Raw genomic sequence first — 18,719 nt, 5'->3', positions numbered from 1 at the left:
CTGGCTTTTCTCTATTTTTGAAGAAATGTACACAAAAGAAAACCCAATGTAAACTAGCTTAACAATTCAGCCATGTTATACAAGGATGCATGTGCTTCCTAACCACTCTGTATAGAAGATAAAGGGAAAAAAGGATAGAGGGGAATCAGATATCCTTAGGGACAATACTTTTAGTGTATTTTGTGTGTTTTTTAGAAATAGTATTCTCCATACTCTATCCATTTTTAGGATAGAGTAACATATATGTGAATGTATTCTAAGCTTTCATTCTAGCTACACAAAGTCAGCTATTCATCTCCCCAGGTCACGATTACCCCTGCCTTTTCTGCTTTGCCTCTAATCATCCTGATACATGGTGGCCATACACTTCATTAAAGCAATAAAAATAAGCGTGAATGAATTTGGAAGGGAAGGAAGACCATGTGGATCTAAATTGATTTGTAGCCTTAGAAAGATTTGCTAACAAATAAATATGTAAAATATCACAAAACATTAATTACTCTAGAAACATGATCCTTTTCTCAGCAAATTTAGAATTACATGAATTATCAGTGCGATTCTAATCAAAAACAAATTTTAAGAATGTTTGTTGTGTGACTTTCAGCCCTTTGTTTTGCTATATTTTTGTTTTTGTGAGTTCTTTTCATTGACAGGATAGATATGCATAGAAGCTTTGGGAAATTGATTTCCTATACTATTATTTCCCACTTTTGTGAAACTATAGACTTAGAATTAAGTACGTAGGAGAAAGAATTTAACTTGGAGGTTTCTATCAAACTCAGTCAATGGAGGATGCTTTTTTTAAGGCATCTTAGATTTAATTCTCAATTATATTGACAGAGAATCCACATGAGGTATATACTAGGCATTAAAGATTTTTTTTCCTTCCAGATTTTTGTATATTTGTAGGTGCAAGCCTGAGCAATGTTTTTAGTTCATTTTTGTTTGACCTACTCCCCAACCTAACATTTAAATACACTAACAGTAATTTGCTACCTATTACTTTTATTGCTACCAAGCCAAAAAGAATCTATAAAAGTGTTTTCACATCTTCATCCTTAAAAGCTGATGGAGTCTGAAATGCAATTTAAAGAGTTAAGATAATGACAATTGCAGGTCAATGAAAGCAATAGTTCTGTCAATGTTCCATTTAGTGTTGGGAAAAGATGGGCCAATTCAATACTTAGATTTTGCCATAATGCTTGTGAAACTGTTGGTCAGTGTAGCTCTAATATGTTTTTTAAAGGTCAGAAAAAAATATGATTAAATTGAATTTCTGACCAAGGCATATCAATATTAATTCAGTACAACATTATTTATAACATATATAGTCTTCTGGTCCTTCCTCCCATCCCCAATAACATTTCAAATAATTAACAACTGCCACCTTCCTTTTTGACTGGCAAGTTTATAGGTTTTATGTATAACTTGTATTTGACAAGTAGTACTATTTAAGTTCTGTGAAGTAGTTTCTGTCACCGCTACAATTAGATGTGTTAATGTTCCTTGGGAGATTCCTTTATAAAAGCATGTTACTACTGAGAGTCTATAACCTAATTTCCACCTGGACTCCAGGCTTAGAGAGAATAGAGGGGAGATGAGGAAATCTTTATGCATTGTTAAAATTACCTCTGTAAGAAATATTGGAATAGAACATGGGAAAGTGTGGAGAATGATAAAATTCTGAAATAATTAGGCTTTTTGGGGTCATCAGCTTTGGCGTTAGTGGTAGCGGCTGAGGAGTGAAGGGATTCATGAACTCAATCATGAGACAAAGGAATTGAAGTGTGAGTAAATGAGCCGTCCTTGGGTGTGTGTTGCTGGTCTAGAGAGCACAGTCTGGACCGACTTGGGGCCCCTTTCTAATGGACTGTGGACACCAGGGTCAGAGCTGCCTGGGGCTGGCTATTCACAGTCTGCGCACCCTTCTTGGCTCATTTGCTGATCTGTGGGCAGCGGTCCAGAGGCACAAACAGTGCCTGGTTTCAAACTCGCTCTCCGAGGCGGCAGCTCATGGCCATCCGACTCCTCGGCAGGGTGCTGACTTGCAACACAGGATCAGGTTGGGGCAGCAGCAGCAGCAGCAGCTGGATGCCAGGGTGACTCAGACAGCAGGCAGACAGGTCTCAGGGAACCCTACCTGAATTCGCCAGCAGCCTATTCATGGGAAGCCAGCAACCAAGGGGACATTTTGTTCTGATCTGTCAAAACTATCTCCCTGCATATTTCCACATCATTATCAGTGAATGCAAATTTTGAGGCTGGACAGATTTTGGTGAAATAGACCAAGGTCAAAATTTGACACAAGAAGGAAGCCAAGCAATTGCAGCATCGCACTTCTTACCATAGTTTCCCAGAGGGAGTCATCAGGGTGAATTGATCTTCTGATAACCTGGGGCACGACATAGGTCTTGGGATCCCACTCAGTTTTATGCAGAGGTTTTCCTGCCTAAGGGTCCATAGACTTGGTGTGAAATGAGAGATACCAGATTCATCCAGAAAATGCATAGGAGTTGAGAGAGTCGATTAATGGCTAGATTTGCTGATCCTTATTAATTTTCTCATTTCAAGGAAATGGCTTAGGGAAAGAGGAATGGAGGGGCACCGAGAGGGAGATGAGGGCTATGATTTCAGCTGTGAGCGCTAATGAAATGGGGAGTCAATGAGGCAGAGAGGGGTGGAGGGCTGCTGCAGACAGCAGCGGCAGCCACAGCCAGGAAGGCTTTTTCCCTTTCCATGGACCTGTAGACTGATGGGAGCAGCATCAGAGAGCCTGGGAAAGAGCAAAAAGCTCAAAGGGCACCCCGCAAGGCCATCGGGATGTAAAACAATGCCATGCTGGAGAATAAGTGAGAGCTGGCCAGTCTCTTTAAAATGTGCTCTTTCCCAGCTCTTCTCAGCATCTACTCATCTAGTAGCCACATGCTGGAGGCTGATAAGAGAGCAGTCCCTGGTCCCGGAGATAAGCTTTGTGTTGACTTTTGTCTCTGCTCTCCCCATTGCCTACCTTTATCTTGTTTTGTCCAGGCTGGCCTGAGAGTCTGTCACATCCCCAGGCTTCAGACAGGTGTCCAGTAAGTGGCGAAGTCGTTTTAATAAGAAGCTGCTTCCAGAATTGTTAATCTTGCAGGATTTTGGCTGCAAAACAACATCACAGATTTATAGATAGGCTTGTGTGGAGCAGGACAGGGAAATGGAAGTCTAATGAGATCTTTACAATCACATTTTAAATAATAGCCTCAGGAGTGTTGGGGTGTCAACCCCTTTAGAGAGTTTTAGAGAAATCCAGAAGTTAATTAGATAAGCCTGACTGAGGGACTGATCAATCCGTTGAATATACCTTCATGTATCTTGTGGACAAGACAGGGATGTTGGCTGTATTTAGCTTTATTTTTAATTGCAACTGTGAAGGATCTCTGTTGTGTAGAATCAAATATTTGGACAGAAAAGAATAGACAAGAATTACATTTGTTCATTACATTTGTTCATACCAGCTTTAGACAGTCATCGCCTTTTGAATTCAGGGTAAATCACTCAACAGAGTGTCCTATTTTCTCATTTTTGCCTTGTCTTCTCTGATCATCAGCCATTTGTCACTGATATTATATGGATGTTGGCATGCCTGGCAGATGTCATGGTATATGACTGATTCCCAGCACAATTTAATGGAAAAGGGTTTTTTAGCAGCACAAGTGTAAACAAGAAGTGGCCTATTTTTGAGTAGCTTGGGATTGTCCCAGCATTTGAATCTGCAAATATATTGAAAGAATGCTAGAAAATAAACTAGTATCCACACTGCAAACCAAATTTATTATCTTTTTATAGGGTATGGTTAAAGAAAGATCTTTAGCATGTGTTCTAAGAAATATCACAACACCAAACAGTCTGTCTTGTTAAAGGAAATGCTCCTTTGCTATGTGTGTGTGTGTGTGAGAGAGAGAGAGATGGGTTTCTGAGTATGGATTTCGTATTACTGAAGGCTCTTTCAAGATTCTTCATCTAGAGAAATCATGGATTTCAGAGGCATTCATTTTCACTGGACTCACCTTGATTCTGGTGTTCCATCTAATTCAGGACATCCAAGGTATTTCAATCAACTTTCTACTGGACTGGATATGGTTGGATTAGCAGCAGACTGGCTGACATCAACAGCAAACACTAACATGTAAGTAGCTAAATATGTTTTTGTGTAATCCAGGGTAATTATTAATGACATTTCATAATATTTATTCTACCTCTTACGTAAAAAAAGAAATCTCTCTCTCTTTTTTTTAAGTAGCCCCTAGAACAGTGAGACAAACTTCAGAAGAGTATGGGTATTCACTCTTGCTTAAAAGAAAATAGTCCTGATCTCTTTTTCACACAATCAAAGTTATGCATCATGTTTTAAATACAAAAAGACACTTTGGGGGCATACTGGATGTATTATTGCATGTAATAGGAGAGAGAAATGGTACTAGATGTTGTCTTTTAGATAGTGTTAGAATGTTACCCTGCAATGTATTAATTCACTATGATAAATGACCCTTGTGCATGAAGCCAATCACTGAAGCTCTTGACTTATGAATGTAGGAAACAGAGCAAACCTTTTTTGTCTGCTTAACGCTATACTTGTAACATTTGTGAAAGTAGGGTTTGAACAAGGAAACTGTTCTGTAGATATTGTCATGATGAATCATTCCATTGAGTGACAGACATAAAATGTGGCCATTACGATGTTTCAGGTTCACCTATGAAATTGCTCCAGTATTTGTGCTTTTGGAATATGTCACGCTAAAGAAAATGAGAGAAATCATTGGCTGGCCTGGGGGCTCTGGCGATGGGATATTTTCTCCTGGTAAATGATATTTTAATATTTCTTCATATTTTTCTTCTGGTTTGTCATGCCTTATTATAAACATCAGTTCAGTTCAGTCACTCAGTCATGTCCGACCCTTTGCGACCCCGTGGACTGCAGCAAGCCAGGCTTCCCTGTCCATCACTAACTCCCGGAGCTTGCTCAAACTCATGACCATTGAGTCGGTGATGTCATCCAACCATCTCATCTTCTGTTGTCCCCTTCTCCTCCTGCCTTCAATGTTTCCCAGCATCAGGGTCTATTCTAATGAGTCAGTTCTTCGCATCAGGTGCCCAAAGTATTGGAGCTTCAGCTTCAGCATCAGTCCTTCCAATGAATATTCAGGATTGAGTTCCTTTACAATGGACTGCTTTGATCTCCTTGCAGTCCAAGGGACTCTCAAGAGTCTTCTCCAACACCACAGGCTCAAAAACATCAACTCTTCGGTGCTCAGCTTTCACTTTATTATGAACATAGGAATGATTAAATATCTAGCCTGTGTTTCTGCTTAGGTTAAATAGACCAGGGGTCCCCAGCCTTTTTGGCACCAGGGACCAGTTTTGTGGAGGACAATTTTTCCATGCACCCTTCATGGGGGATGGTCTGGGGATGATTCAAGCACATGACATTTATTGTGCACTTTATTTCTATTATTATGATGTCAGCTCCACCTCAGATCATCAGGCATTAGATCCCGGAGATTGGGATTAAGTACATGTGACCACTGACCATGCATCCAAGTCAACTACCCCATGCTTGAATATTATTTTTTTGTGTGTTTAGAAAGAGGATAATCAGCAATGATATTAACCCGTACTTCTACTGCAATCCTACATACAGGATGCATGGATTGTGTGGAACAAAGGAATAAAGATTCCTAATAAGTGAATTAGGGAATAAGGTATTGTACTTTGCCAAGCATCATGAAAGGAGAAGGGTACCGTCACTGAATAAAGCATTCTCTGATTGAGGGAAAATAAAAGGTACAGTTTACTTAACAGAGCCTCCGTACACCATCCCTTTCAAGGAACAAGCAGGGAAGCTGATTCACACAATTTTTAAGTAGGACGGAAAGTGCCTGGAAGACAGTTTCTTAGTGCTAAAAGAAAAGGGTGATGATTTCTTTCAGAGGTTTCCCATTCTTTTTTTTTTTTCCTTTATGATGTCATTTAGTCCTTCCCACTCTGCCTTTTTATCACCAGCCATTGTATTCTAAGCTCCATTATATATACTTCTTCCAGCCACAAAAGTCAGTCTGGGACAGAAAGTCCTGCTTTGGGTTCCAGGTCTGTGTATGTGACCTTGGTTTGACACAGAGAAGAACTAGAAGCTGGGAAGTCAGTGGGAAGAGAGAGAGCTACTGACCTGTGGAAAAGAAACCTGGCTCACAGACCGTCACCTCCTCAGCAGCAGGAGATGGGGGTCATCAGAATGGGCATCACTGGCCCTGGAGCTTGGTACCCGGAGACTGGCCCTGCTGGGGAGGCCAGAGCCACACCTGCCATCGTGTCAGGCAGAGCAAAGGCTAAGTCGTGATTCCTCTTTAGCAAATCTGCAAAGGCAGGGGGATCACAAAGGAGAGAGAAAATGAAATGAAAAGACAGAAAAGACATGATGATGAGTAACAGTGGCCTCAAGGCCAAGTCTTAAATTCAGCAACTTTATCTACATATAGCTATCTATAAATAGCTCAGATCGGCTATTTCATTTTCTGTTTTTAAAGAGATAGTATGTTTTCAGGTGCTGAAGGAAAATGTGTTAGTTAAATGAAAGGGAAAATTTGCCTTAAAAAAAAAATCATTGTACACCAGCTGTGATGAAAATTTTAGGCTAGTTTCAATTTGTAGGGAACTTAATATTTAGTGCCCTTGGAAAACCATCCCCGACTGAGGGAAGTTTGTTAGCATTAACTGGAACTGATGTTTTAAGGTGTTTTTCATGAGGAACTAGGTGAAGTTCAGAGATGAATGTCGTTTCTACCTTTATTCTGCCTACTCTTGTACGAGTGGCTGTGTGACTGAGCTGTCCCCAGGGAGCCAGGAGCTCCTTGGGCTCTGTGTCCATGGTTCCCAGTAATGGGAAGAGAACAGCTGTTCCTGTGGACCTGGAAAAGATGACTAAGTGGAGTTGGACCAGGCCTAACCTACCTGGCTGGTCTTGGAACACACCTGTCCCAGAAAATATACACCCAGAGAAAGACTCCTCTTTGGTAGTTCTGCTAAGCCAGGTATGGACTAAGGGCTGCCACCCCCATCAATGATGGGGAATGATCAGGTAGAGAAGACTTAAGCTCAATCCTGAGACTCCTTCCTTGGATCCTGAAGATCCATGAGCTCTGAGTTCCCAAGATGGAAGCCAAAGATGCCAGCCTAGGGGGTAAGGAAGACACTGGAAAATCAGGAGGGAACTGAAGAAAATGTCATTAGCAACCTGTTTCTGCTCTGCTTTCTACAATGCATTACAGAGAGGAAATGGACCATAGCATCCTCAGTTTCTAATAGATGGCTTTCTGGGTAGGATCCAGCCTTATTCCTGGGAGAAAGGGTCTATGACTTAAGGGGTGAACATAGGGGAAATCATACATCTATGTGCTTGAGATCTGACAGTCCCATTGCCTGGAACTAGACATGGAGAGTTAGGTCCATGGCTTGAATACTCAGCTCAGCCAAATTTCTCTACACCTCCATCTATAACATCCAGTGGCGTCATGCTTCATGGAAAGTTCTTTGAAACGGACCGAAAAAAAAATATGTGCAGCCTAATGGTTGAGAGTCATGTTTTATTTGGTGGAAATTTTTAGGACTTAAGCCTAGGAGGCAGCATCTCAAAGTAACCCTCCTCTGAGAAGTTGAGGGGAGGAGCCAGGATATACAGAAGTTTTGCAATGAAGGGCTGGTAGTCTGAATGTCCAAAGATGATTGTTAATTAAAGGAAGCCAGCTATTCCAAATTAAGGAATTTAGTGCTTTTCTATGAATGGGAAGATATAAGAGTTTGGACTCACTGAAATCATTCCTTTCATATGCATCTCAGTCATCTGGAGCCAGTATCCTGGGTTTTCACATCCTGACCTTCCTTGGGGCAGATCACAGATCACAGGTATTCTTCTTCCTGAGTGCCCTTGAGGCTCACCAGCTCACTTTGGAGGGCTGCACTCACTGATGATTGTGATATCCTTGTTTATGGACATGGCAGGAAATACTCCATTCCTCAGAGACTTTCAGAAGAAATCTGTTTATGGGATGTCACCTTCACCTGGGAGTCAGAGGGAACTGGAGAATGCCACTGCTCAGCACGTCCTGAAGGGCTGAGGGGGAGAAGCGAAAGCTTGGCCTAGTCACAAACCTGTTCCTGTCTAACAGGATTCTCAGAATGTTTGGGGCTTGTTGTTGCATCCTTTCTTGGAAGATTTTTGGGAGATAAGAGCATGTAGGGCTTATGCATCTGCCCTCTTGCCTGTGTTACACAGTGTAGTCTGCTCTGTCCAGAGACCCAGAAGCCTATTTATCCCTCCTGGGGCTGCCAAACCTTTAAATGGAGAATGACTGAGCTGTGAGATGAAGCGTGGGAGGCTGCACCCTGGATCATTGTCCTGGGAGGCCCACTTTCTTTGTGTCCTTTTTCTCCTGTTTTCTTTCCTTTTTCTTCCTCCCTCCTTTCTTCCCAGCCTCTCTGAAAATAACGAGGGCAGCAATTCTTAGTGGGGATTTATTTTGTCCCCAGGGGACATTTGGCAATGTCCGGAGATATTTTTGGTTGTCACAATTTATTTGGGAGTGGGAAGCATGTAATGCTCATGACATCTGGTGGGTAGAGGGTAGGGATGCCCAGGAAAGCCCCATCACATGGAACTGTCCAGCCTGAAAGCTGGTACCATGCCCGGCAGCATCCTACCCAGTCAGCCTTTTAGACAAGGTGTCAGCTCAGAGCCGGCCTGACCTGGATTCTATTTATCCCATGTCTCTAGGGTCCAGAAGCAGTAGGAATTGCCCTCGTTCTGACTGATGATAGAGCCAGGCTCTGGGTGACGCCTGCTCTGTGCCAGGTTGCCTGCTTGAGTCAGACCCCAAGGCTCACTAGGCAGAGATCATCACCATACCTGGGCCATCCAGCTTGGTACAGAGAACCCTCCTGCTCCACAGCCACCTGAAGGGAAAGGAACTGAGAGAACTCACATGATGGCAGAGCCCAGGCGTACCCTGCTTTGGGTTGGGGAGGGGGGGTCATTGTGTTTCACTCCTCATCATATTCTCACAACTCCCACATCAGCATATTCATTTGCTTTCACAACTTTCTGTCTTCTATCTGGTTAACAAAAATCCTAAACTATCCAACAATCCTGGGGAGAAGCTCACTTTGCTTATCAAATGAGACTACTTATAAGACACTAATTCTATGGTATGAAATCCTTGACAGTCTTAGGATGGCACATGAAAAGTAGTTCAACATGGATTTAACATTCCCCTTGTGTGTCTTCCTAATTATGAAATTGTAGCCATTAAAATTATATTGCAATGATGTCATTAAGAGGGAAGAGCCATCTGAGGGGAATTCACAGATGAGTATGATGAGATGGGCTTGGATGTTTATCATTCTATAAGGATTGTTAACAGTCCACAATATTAATAGCAACTGATCTTTCTCAGCTCAGATAAAAGGCACTGCATGAGCTGAAATGAAATGTCCTCTCCATGAGGACATACATAGGATTTTCACAAATCTAATGCTGAATGACCTACTCTTAAGCCGAGAAGGAAGTCAACTTTTTAAGTTCTTAAAAGGCCTTTTCAAACGGCTCCTAGTAAGAGCAGAGTCCACTGCAGTTCGCACCCTGCCCCACCACCCCCAAGCCCCCAGAGACAGACGTGGACTTGGAGGGCTGGGATCCATCCTGGGATTGGGCCGAATACTCCTTTGGACCCTCTCAGCAATGCCTTTGAATTTGAGGGTTCAATTCAAAGCACAGCCAGTAAGACGGTTTTCTCCTGTGTCCAAGGAGGACTCTAGGTCAGTGGAATTAATGTTGCTTGCTTGTGACATAATGTTAACGATGACTAGAAAAGGTAACTGTTGTTTCTCTGCCCTCTAGGTGGCGCTATATCCAACATGTACGCCATGCTGATTGCGCGCTTTAAAATGTTCCCGGAAGTCAAGGAGAAAGGAATGGCTGCGGTCCCCAGGCTCATTGCCTTCACGTCTGAGCATGTAGGTGTTCAACGTCCTTTCCAAGTTTAAGGTTATATTCCGTAAAACCTGAGTTGAAGGAGTGGTATTTGGAAATACTTTACCCCACGATTTCTCTTTCCAGAAGATGCCTCTTGGGAGAGGATGAAGGGGAGAGGTCAGGTGGGTGGTACAGTGCGGGGAGTTCCTTTCTCTTTGAAATTCAGGAAGATGCTCAAAGTGAAAGCGGTTTGCTTTCAACCCATGGTCCTATACTTTGTAATAAGGTTATGTGTTGGGGAAACAGGAGGAGGAGAGAGGGCAGAGTAACTGAACTCATATGGATCATCAGTGCTTTGCAGTACAGAACTCAAAACTGCCAAGTATCCTGTTGATACAGGCTTTCTGTTAGAAAATTCTGACCAGATATTCTGCCCTCTTGGTTCCTTGGAAGTCAGTGAATACAATTCACAACCACTCCACTAAAAATGGAATTAAAGGAAATTAATGATTTATTTTAATACATTATCCTTAGCATCTTGTGTTCAGTCATGTTTTAGCATGTTAAATGCCCTTCCTCAATTTATAGGCATCAAATTTAGCAGAGAAGAGGACAGCCTGAAATCACCTGATGTTTTCTTTTCCTATTGCTGCTGGAACAAATTACCACAAAATTTGTGGCTTAAAACCACATGAATTCAGTATCTTACAGTTCTGGAGGCCAGAAATCTGTAGTGGGTCAGGTAGGGCTGCGTTCCTTCTGAAGACTGTAGGAGAGAATCCATTTCCTTGCCTTTAGAATTTCCAGAGGCTGCCTGCCTACCTTGGGTCATGGCCACTTCTTCCATCTTCAAAAGCAGCAACAGCAGATCCTCAAATCCCCCATCCCCATCCCCAGCCTCTGCTGCCATCACTCCACCTCCTTCTCTAGCTCTGACTCTCCTGTTTTCCTCTTTTCTTGTGATTATACTTTGATAACACAGGATAATCTTTCATCTCAAGATCCTTCATTTAATCACGTCTTCAAAGTCCCTACTGCTGTGTAAAGTTACATATTCACAGATTTAAAGGATTAGGATATGGTCGTCTTTGTGGAGGAGCACAGTACTCAGCCCACAAAGCCTGATTCCCCACCACGACATAGCTCTCATTTCTCAGCTTCTCCAAGGGTAGAAAACCAGAATGCAATTTGTCTTCCAGTGACTGTTTCCTGTGAATTTGGATCCCTCAGTAGTTACATGTTACTGTATTCTCAGGCTCGAAACACCCAGGTGATCTTATATTGGAGTCTTCCTCTTTGGGTTTCCTTGCTGTTTCCACATCTGAAATGAGGTTGACGTGTTAGCATGTTCATTGTGCTCTCTGGTTTCTGCACAAGTTTCTTGGGCTCAGGTTAGATGTAAGTTCATTTAACATTGCTCAGAAAGTTCAGTCATGTGACCTGAGGATAATTTAATGTACCTTAGTTCCTCGATATTGCCAACTTGTGGTCTCTCTCTTCTCCATTTTCCAAGGAAAGAAAGGTGATTTAGAAAGAAATGATTCTACAACAGCCATTCAATTCTTTACCTCCTTCTAGTATTTCTATCTGTGCCCATAATTATGGAGCAAGATTTGAAAATTATGAACCTAAAATACCAATTGTCTCTAACTCAATAATTATTTTGACAGATAAGCTATTCTTCTAATGTACAAGACCTTAAATCTTGTTGTTATTGACCATTTCTAACTTCCAATAGATACATGTTCATTTAATTCAAAAGCAACCTTGTGGGCCAGGCAGAACAGGGGTTGTTCTCAGCATTTTTTTTTTTTTTAATGAAGAGGGTATAGTTAGCTAGAGAGATAGAGCCAGGATTAAATAAATTTCCTGACTCCCAGACCAGTGAGGGCCCTGCCCAAACCACCAGCATAGAAACTAGATTAAAAAATACAACAACAGTTTTATAAACTACAGCTCATCAATTGCTTTACATTTTATACCTTCCCAAGTCAGATTTCCACCAAGAACTTTTTTCTTAACATGCTGTTACTGCTGCTGCCAAGTCACTTCAGTCATGTCCGACTCTGTGTGACCCCATAGACGGAAGCCCACCAGGCTCCCCCGTCCCTGGGATTCTCCAGGCAAGAACACTGGAGTGGGTTGCCATTTCCTCCTCCAATGCATGAAAGTGAAAAGTGAAAGTGAAGTCGCTCAGTCGTGTCCGACCCTCAGCGACCCCATGGACTGCAGCCTTCCAGGCTCCTCCGTCCATGGGATTTTCCAGGCAGAAGTACTGGAGCGGGGTGCCATTCCCTTCTTAACATGAGGCGATGCTAAACTGTTTCTTCTCCATCCCTCCCCAGCCTAAAATATCTTTCATAATACCCATCGGTTGGGCTGGAAGGGACTTTTAGAGCTTGATTTAAAGAACTCCAGTGTCTCCTGGAGCACTTGATCCAAACTGTTCTGGACATTTGTTGTTGTTCAGTTGCTAAGTTGTGTCTGACTCTTTGTGATCCCATAACTGCAGCAAGCCATGCTTCCTGTCCTTTGCTGTCTCCCAGAGTTTGCTCAAACTCATGCTCAGATGGTAAAGAGTCTGCCTGCAAGGCAGGAGTCCTGGGTTCGATCCCTCAGTCGGGAAGGTCCCCTGGAGAAGGGAATGGCTACCCACTCCAGTATTCTTGCCTGGAGAATTCCATGGATAGAGAAGCCTGGTAAGAGTTGGACCCAACTGAGAGAATAACACTTTGACATTCTGGACATATGAGCCCTTAAAAGTGAGTCCTGCCCTTGAAGCTTCAAGTTAAGGGGTAGCATAACCCCCATGTCTAGCTGACTCTGGGCTCCAGACCTCAGGGCCATTCCATCCATTCATCCTTTTGTACTGCTCCTTCCAACTTCAGGCCATGCCGGATCTTTCCTTAGTCTTAATGGATTTTGCAATCACTGTCTCAACCAGCTCCAGAAATAGACCTTCACAGGCTGAATAAAGAAAATTACCAAATCAGGTCTCAGCATACCCTTTCCACAAGCTAGTTTCCATCTCTGCATGGAGGTTTCTCTCCTGAATCCTTTGACCTGCAGGGAGACTGGAAGGGGTGTGGGGCGGGGTGCTGTGTGGGTCAGATGGGGAAAGGAGTGGCCAGTGGCTGAGGCATGAACTGCCTCCATTATTGTCTCTTGTTATGCTCCTAGAGAATTCCCAAGTCACAGGACTTTGGGAGAATGAAATGAGAGTCAAACACTTTCATCAGTGCCTGGGATATAAGAAGTGAAGTCGCTCAGTCATGTCCGACTCTTTGCGATGTGACCCCATGGACTGTACCCCACCAGGCTCCTCCATCCATGGAATTTTCTAGGCAAGAGTACTGGAGTGGATTGCCATTTCCTTCTCCAGGGGATCTTCCTGACCCAGGGATCGAACCGGGGTCTCCTGCATTGCGGGCAGACACTTTACCATCTGAGCCACCAGGGAATCCCAATGGGATGTAGGAAGCTCTACATAAATATTCAGTTCATTTCAGTCGCTCAGTCATGTCCAACTCTTTGCAACCCCATGAATTGCAGCCCGCCAGGCCTTCCTGTCCATCACCAACTCCCAGAGTTCACTCAAACTCACGTCCATCGAGTTGGTGATACCATCCAGCCATCTCATCCTCTGTCGTCCGCTTCTCCTCCTGCCCCCAATCCCTCCCAGCATCAGAGTCTTTTCCAATAAGTCAACTCTTCGCATGAGGTGGCCAAAGTACTGGAGTTTCAGCTTTAGCATCATTCCTTCCAAAGAAATCCCAGGGCTGATCTCCTTCAGAATGGACTGGTTGGATCTCCTTGCAGTCCAGGGGACTCTCAAGAGTCTTCTCCAACACCACAGTTCAAAAGCATCAATTCTTCGGCGGTCAGCTTTCTTCACAGTCCAACTCTCACATCCATACATGACCACAGGAAAAACCATAGCCTTGACTAGACAAACCTTTGTTGGCAAAGTAATGTCTCTGCTTTTCAATATGCTATCTAGGTTGGCCATAACATAAATATAGGTAACTTGAAAAAAACCACCAGCACCTTGTTTTATGGATGAAGAAGTCAGGCCCCAGAGATGGAAGATATTTTCCCCAAGCTTTCACACCCAGGCAATGGCAGCATCTGCTCTAGAGCCTCAGTTTTCTAACAATTCTAGCACTGTGCTTTCGGCTCCTAGGCTGGCTGACCAGAGAGCCACACTAGCTGGCTGTTCTACATTCACTGGAAGCAGCTTTCATCAAATCCTATTTTCTTCATGTTGGTTATTCTGACGTTAATATAATTTCCTGATCTATTGAACTGACCTGGTTACTGTCCTTTCTTCTGTTCTGAGCAGGGAGTTGATAACTGGACATGGTTAGTGCCATAGAGATGAAAATCGTGTTGAGAAACTGCCATCCTCCAGCATCCAGAGAGAAACTTCACATGTTCATAAGGCAGAGGGTCATCTGTTGTTTTCTAGAAGACACTCCACTCCCTCTCTGCCACGTTCTGCAAAGCTACCCATCACTTCTCTGGCCACAAAAACAGACTAGAACTTTCCCTAGCTGATGAGGAGGGCAAGCTGGTTTTGTTTGTTCAAAACGAACTGTTCTTGAAATTCACCTAACATTAAAGCAAACAAATAGTATGGCGATAAATCACTGAGTTGAAACGAGATAGTGTTAAGTTATGAGTTGGGAGTTCCAAGATTATTTTTCTCTGAAATATAGAATCACAAAATTGGAAATGATCTTAAAGATTATCTGGTTCAGTATTCATCCTTTGCTGGAATCTCATCAAACTCAGTGACAGAAGAGCCCAGAAAAAATTAACCTGATGAATTTTAGGTCCTTTCTTGAAAGCAGGTTTAGAGGGAACCTAAGATCACAGCTTGGTAATTCATCTCTCTCTCTCTAAATCTTTTGAAAGTCCCAACCATGAGCTTAATTCCAGATTCCTCTTATTTCCTCATGTGACATAAGCTCTTCCAGAAATAGCTTCAATGAAGCAGCATAATCACATCTAGGAAAAATGTTCCTTATAATCACAGCAGACGCTGAGATCTTTCAGATAAATCACCATAACCAACTCATTCCACTTGTCACATGCCAGGTCCAGGGCAGGTCGGCGTCTCCTGGAATCATCACCGGTGTTCTGCTGAGACGCCTCATGACCTCAGCCCACTTCCATGGGGGTGATTATTCTCATAATTGCTTTAGAAAGATGATTTTCAGATAGCAATACTTTTTGAGAGAGTTTCAATGACAATAGATGTCTTTTGTGTTAAAAAATGAATGGTGTATTGAAGTAATTGTTTGGCTCTGTAAAATTCAATTTAAATTTTAGAAAGAATGTAATTCTAAATTATTCAATGTGTATGAATAATAAGGCTATAACAACTTCTTGTTGACAATGAACTATCCATATGTTCCTTAACAACTTATTCTTTTAATCTAATAATAATGTAAGTCCTCTAACAAAAGTAATGATAAGTTCTAGAAAATAAAGAATTGGGGAAATATAAAAGCAAAACCAAAATACGAATGGTGACCTAGGCAGCTTGGAAAAAGCTCCCATGTTATGCTCCTCATTAGGCAGAAACACTAACTGACCTTTCAGTATGTGAACTAGTGAACCAAATTCAGGTCACTCGGCACCCCCTGCTCCACCTCTGTGCTCCTCCCTCCTTTTCCTCATACGGTGCTTGTCACCCCTGTGCCATCTTCTCTTCTACCCAATCCCCTCAAAACCTCCTCTTCAGAAAGAACCTGAGAGTCATGTCAGTTCAGTTCAGTCACTTAATCATGTCCAACTCTTTGCGACCCCATGGACTGCAGCATGCCAGGCTTCCCTGTCCATCATGTAAATGATTGTAAAATCTAAGTGTTGCCTCTCATGGGGACATTTTCACTGCAATAGGAGAGGCAGAATGAGGCAGAAAAGCAGAAACCCAGCCATTGGGCATTGAGATGTTTACTTTATTCCTTCCTCTACTCACTCAGTGCTGCTGGATGCCAGACACTGGGGAGACAGGGGTGAACAGAACAGACCCAGTGTCGGCTCTCAAGGAGCCAGCATTGCGCTGTCAGAGAGGAGAAGAGGATGGTGACCCCTCCTGGTGCCCCTGAGTCACATTCCTCATCTGATGGGTGACTCTCCCTTGCTCCAAGTGCCAGGTCAGGAGTCACTGGATAGACCTGTTTTTCTTCAGGTTAGTGGATAAAGCTCATAAGCTTTGGGGTGGACTAGAAATGATGACAGGGCCTGCTCTACCCCTCCCAGGAGATTACTTAGTTCATTTCTTCCTCATCTGTAAAATGAAGATTACAATACCCAGTTCATGTAGTTGTTGGGAAGACGAGATGGGCTAATACAGTGCCTGGCCTTTAGTAAACACTCCACCAATGTCAACCAACACTGCTCTTGTAACCAAGCACCCACTGATGTCCCTATAGGTAGAGAGCTGAGCGCCTCTGGGGGGCAAGTTGAGGGCATATCTGGGGGTCAGTTATTTTCTTAAGATGGTACTTCTTCCCTGGTGGCTTCCCTGGTGGCTTAGATGGTAAAGAATCTGCCTGCAATGTGGGAGACCTCGGTTCAATCCCAGGGTTGGGAAAATACCCTGGAGAAGGGAATGGCAACTCACTCTAGTATTCTTGTCTGGAGAATCCAAGACAGAGGATCCTGGAGGGCTATGGTCCATGGCGTTAAAGAGTCAGACATGACTGAGTGACTAACACTTTTACTTTCCCCCCAAACACCCAAGCAGTACTCAAGTAGTCACAGCTTTGAGATAGTTTGGATTCTCTGTTGTTGCTTGTATGATTTGGGGAGGTTTTTTTTTTTTTTTTCCCCACATGCTCCAATTTGGCATATGCTTATTTTATAACGTAAAGTGAATTGACATTAGTTTTGTTTGAAGGTTTTGAAATTCTGCTCAAGTTACTCAGGGATATCTCAGGGTGGTATTACATTAGGTGATAGGCTGGAGAATTGGAAGGACCACAATTTTGTGAGCATCTATCAATGCTGGGCGACCTGTGGGCCCTTCCCATTCAATACCTATGCTTCTCACACCAACCCTCAAGGTAAGAATTCATCCTTGCAGCCGAACAAATGATGACTCAATGAGAGAGTAACTTACCTAACTAGAGCCAGGTCGTTTTATCTCAAGGAACTGCTTTCTTTTTTTTTCTTTAATTTTTTTTATTGAAGTATAGTTGATTTGCAGTTATATAGTTGTTGTGTTAATTTCTGCTATACAGAAAAGCAATTCAGTTATACACATATATACATTGTTTTTTCATTTCCTTTTCCATTATGGTTTATCACAGGATATTGAATAGTTCCCTGTGCTACACAGTAGAACCTGTTGTTTATCCATTCCTATATATTATCATTTGCATCTACCAATTCCAAGCTTCCAATCCATCCCCCCCCACCTTTTTTCTGTGTCTGTGAATCTGTTTCTGTTTCATAGATAACTTCACTTGTGTCATATTTTCGATTCCACATATAAGGGATATCATATGGTATTTGTATTTCTCTGTCTGACTTACTTCACTTAGTATGATAATCTCTAGTTTCATCCATGTTGCTGCAAATGGCATTATTTCATTCTTTTTTATGGCTAATGTTCTGTTATATACATATGTACCACATCTTCTTTATCCATTCATCTGTTGATGGACATTTAGGTTCTTTCCATGCCAGATGACCTCTTTTTATTACACATTTTCATTCCACTCTTCTCAGGATCCTAAAATCAGGGAAATAATTGCTTTCATGTGGCTGGATACATGCTTGGTGCTGGTGTTCACGTTTGTCACCACACACCACCATTGGGTCTACTTAATCCTGGTACACACCATTCATTTCTTTTAAAACATACTTAAGGGCACAGACTCGCAGTGGGGTAACCTTATAGCTTTGGGTGCAAATAATAAGGTGGCAGCTGTACAGAAATGCCTCGTGTGCAGATCATGTCACCTCTGACTCACATGGAGTCTCTAAGAACATGGTGGGAGATCCCCTCCCCTCCACCAAATTGTGATAATCAGAAACCAGTGAGCTTGTACTCTGGGCTCCCACAGTACAAGCTCCTTTGTCCATCAGATGCTTTCCAAAACTGGGTGCTCTTTTAGTCCATTTGATGAGCAGAAGCAGGAGCAAGAGCGACCAGCTTGTCTGAGATGGTATAGGAGGCAAACGAGGGGGGTCAGGAAGGGGTGTGGAGTAGCAGGAGGACAGGGAAGGACTGCTGGTTCACTGACTGGCGGTGGGGGCAGGGGCTTCAGGGCAAGAGGAAGGGCTGAAGGAGCAGATTCCAGCTCAGTCATAGGCTAGGCTGGGCTTCAAGGTTTCCTTGCTGGGCATCTGTGATGTGTAAGGATGCATAATTCATCCACCTCTGTTCTGTGTGCCTACACACACACACACACGCACACAGACCCCATTCACTCCTCTCACAAATGGAAAGGCTATATTGGTAATAAAGGATCAAATCCAAGGATGACTGGTAGACCTTCCAGCTGAGAGATAAAGCTCTCTCTAGATACCTGCTTCCCAAGCTCCTCAGCCTTCAGGATGCTGTGCTCTGCTCTGGTTTATCAACAAGGGGTTCTGTTCAACATGGTGCCAAGGAGTAAAGATGTTTCTCTTGGTATTCTCACAGGCTCAGGGCATCCTTCCATTTAAGCTGTCCTTACTGTTTCTTCCTCACTAGGTAGTC

The 18,719-nt window shown here is 43.0% G+C and overlaps 1 protein-coding gene across 1 annotated transcript in view; it reads left to right on the top strand.

The window, feature by feature from the left end:
- Positions 1–18,719, top strand: part of GAD2 (glutamate decarboxylase 2) — a 65,950-nt gene that overhangs the window by 3,345 nt on the left and 43,886 nt on the right. Inside the window, exons 5-7 of the mRNA XM_086331214.1 lie at positions 4,075–4,165; positions 4,725–4,837; positions 9,926–10,041. Of these exons, the coding sequence (XP_086187340.1) occupies positions 4,075–4,165; positions 4,725–4,837; positions 9,926–10,041 (320 nt within the window). The remainder of the gene's footprint in view (positions 1–4,074; positions 4,166–4,724; positions 4,838–9,925; positions 10,042–18,719) is intronic.

Source organism: Bos grunniens, chromosome 13 (genome assembly GCF_055505025.1).
Source record: "Bos grunniens cultivar Pamir isolate PY7600 chromosome 13, Bosgru_T2T1.0, whole genome shotgun sequence".
In the NCBI taxonomy this organism is placed as follows: Eukaryota; Metazoa; Chordata; class Mammalia; order Artiodactyla; family Bovidae; genus Bos; species Bos grunniens.
The sequence above is the reverse complement of the archived record's forward strand: the minus strand, read 5'-3'. Positions and strand labels throughout refer to the sequence as shown.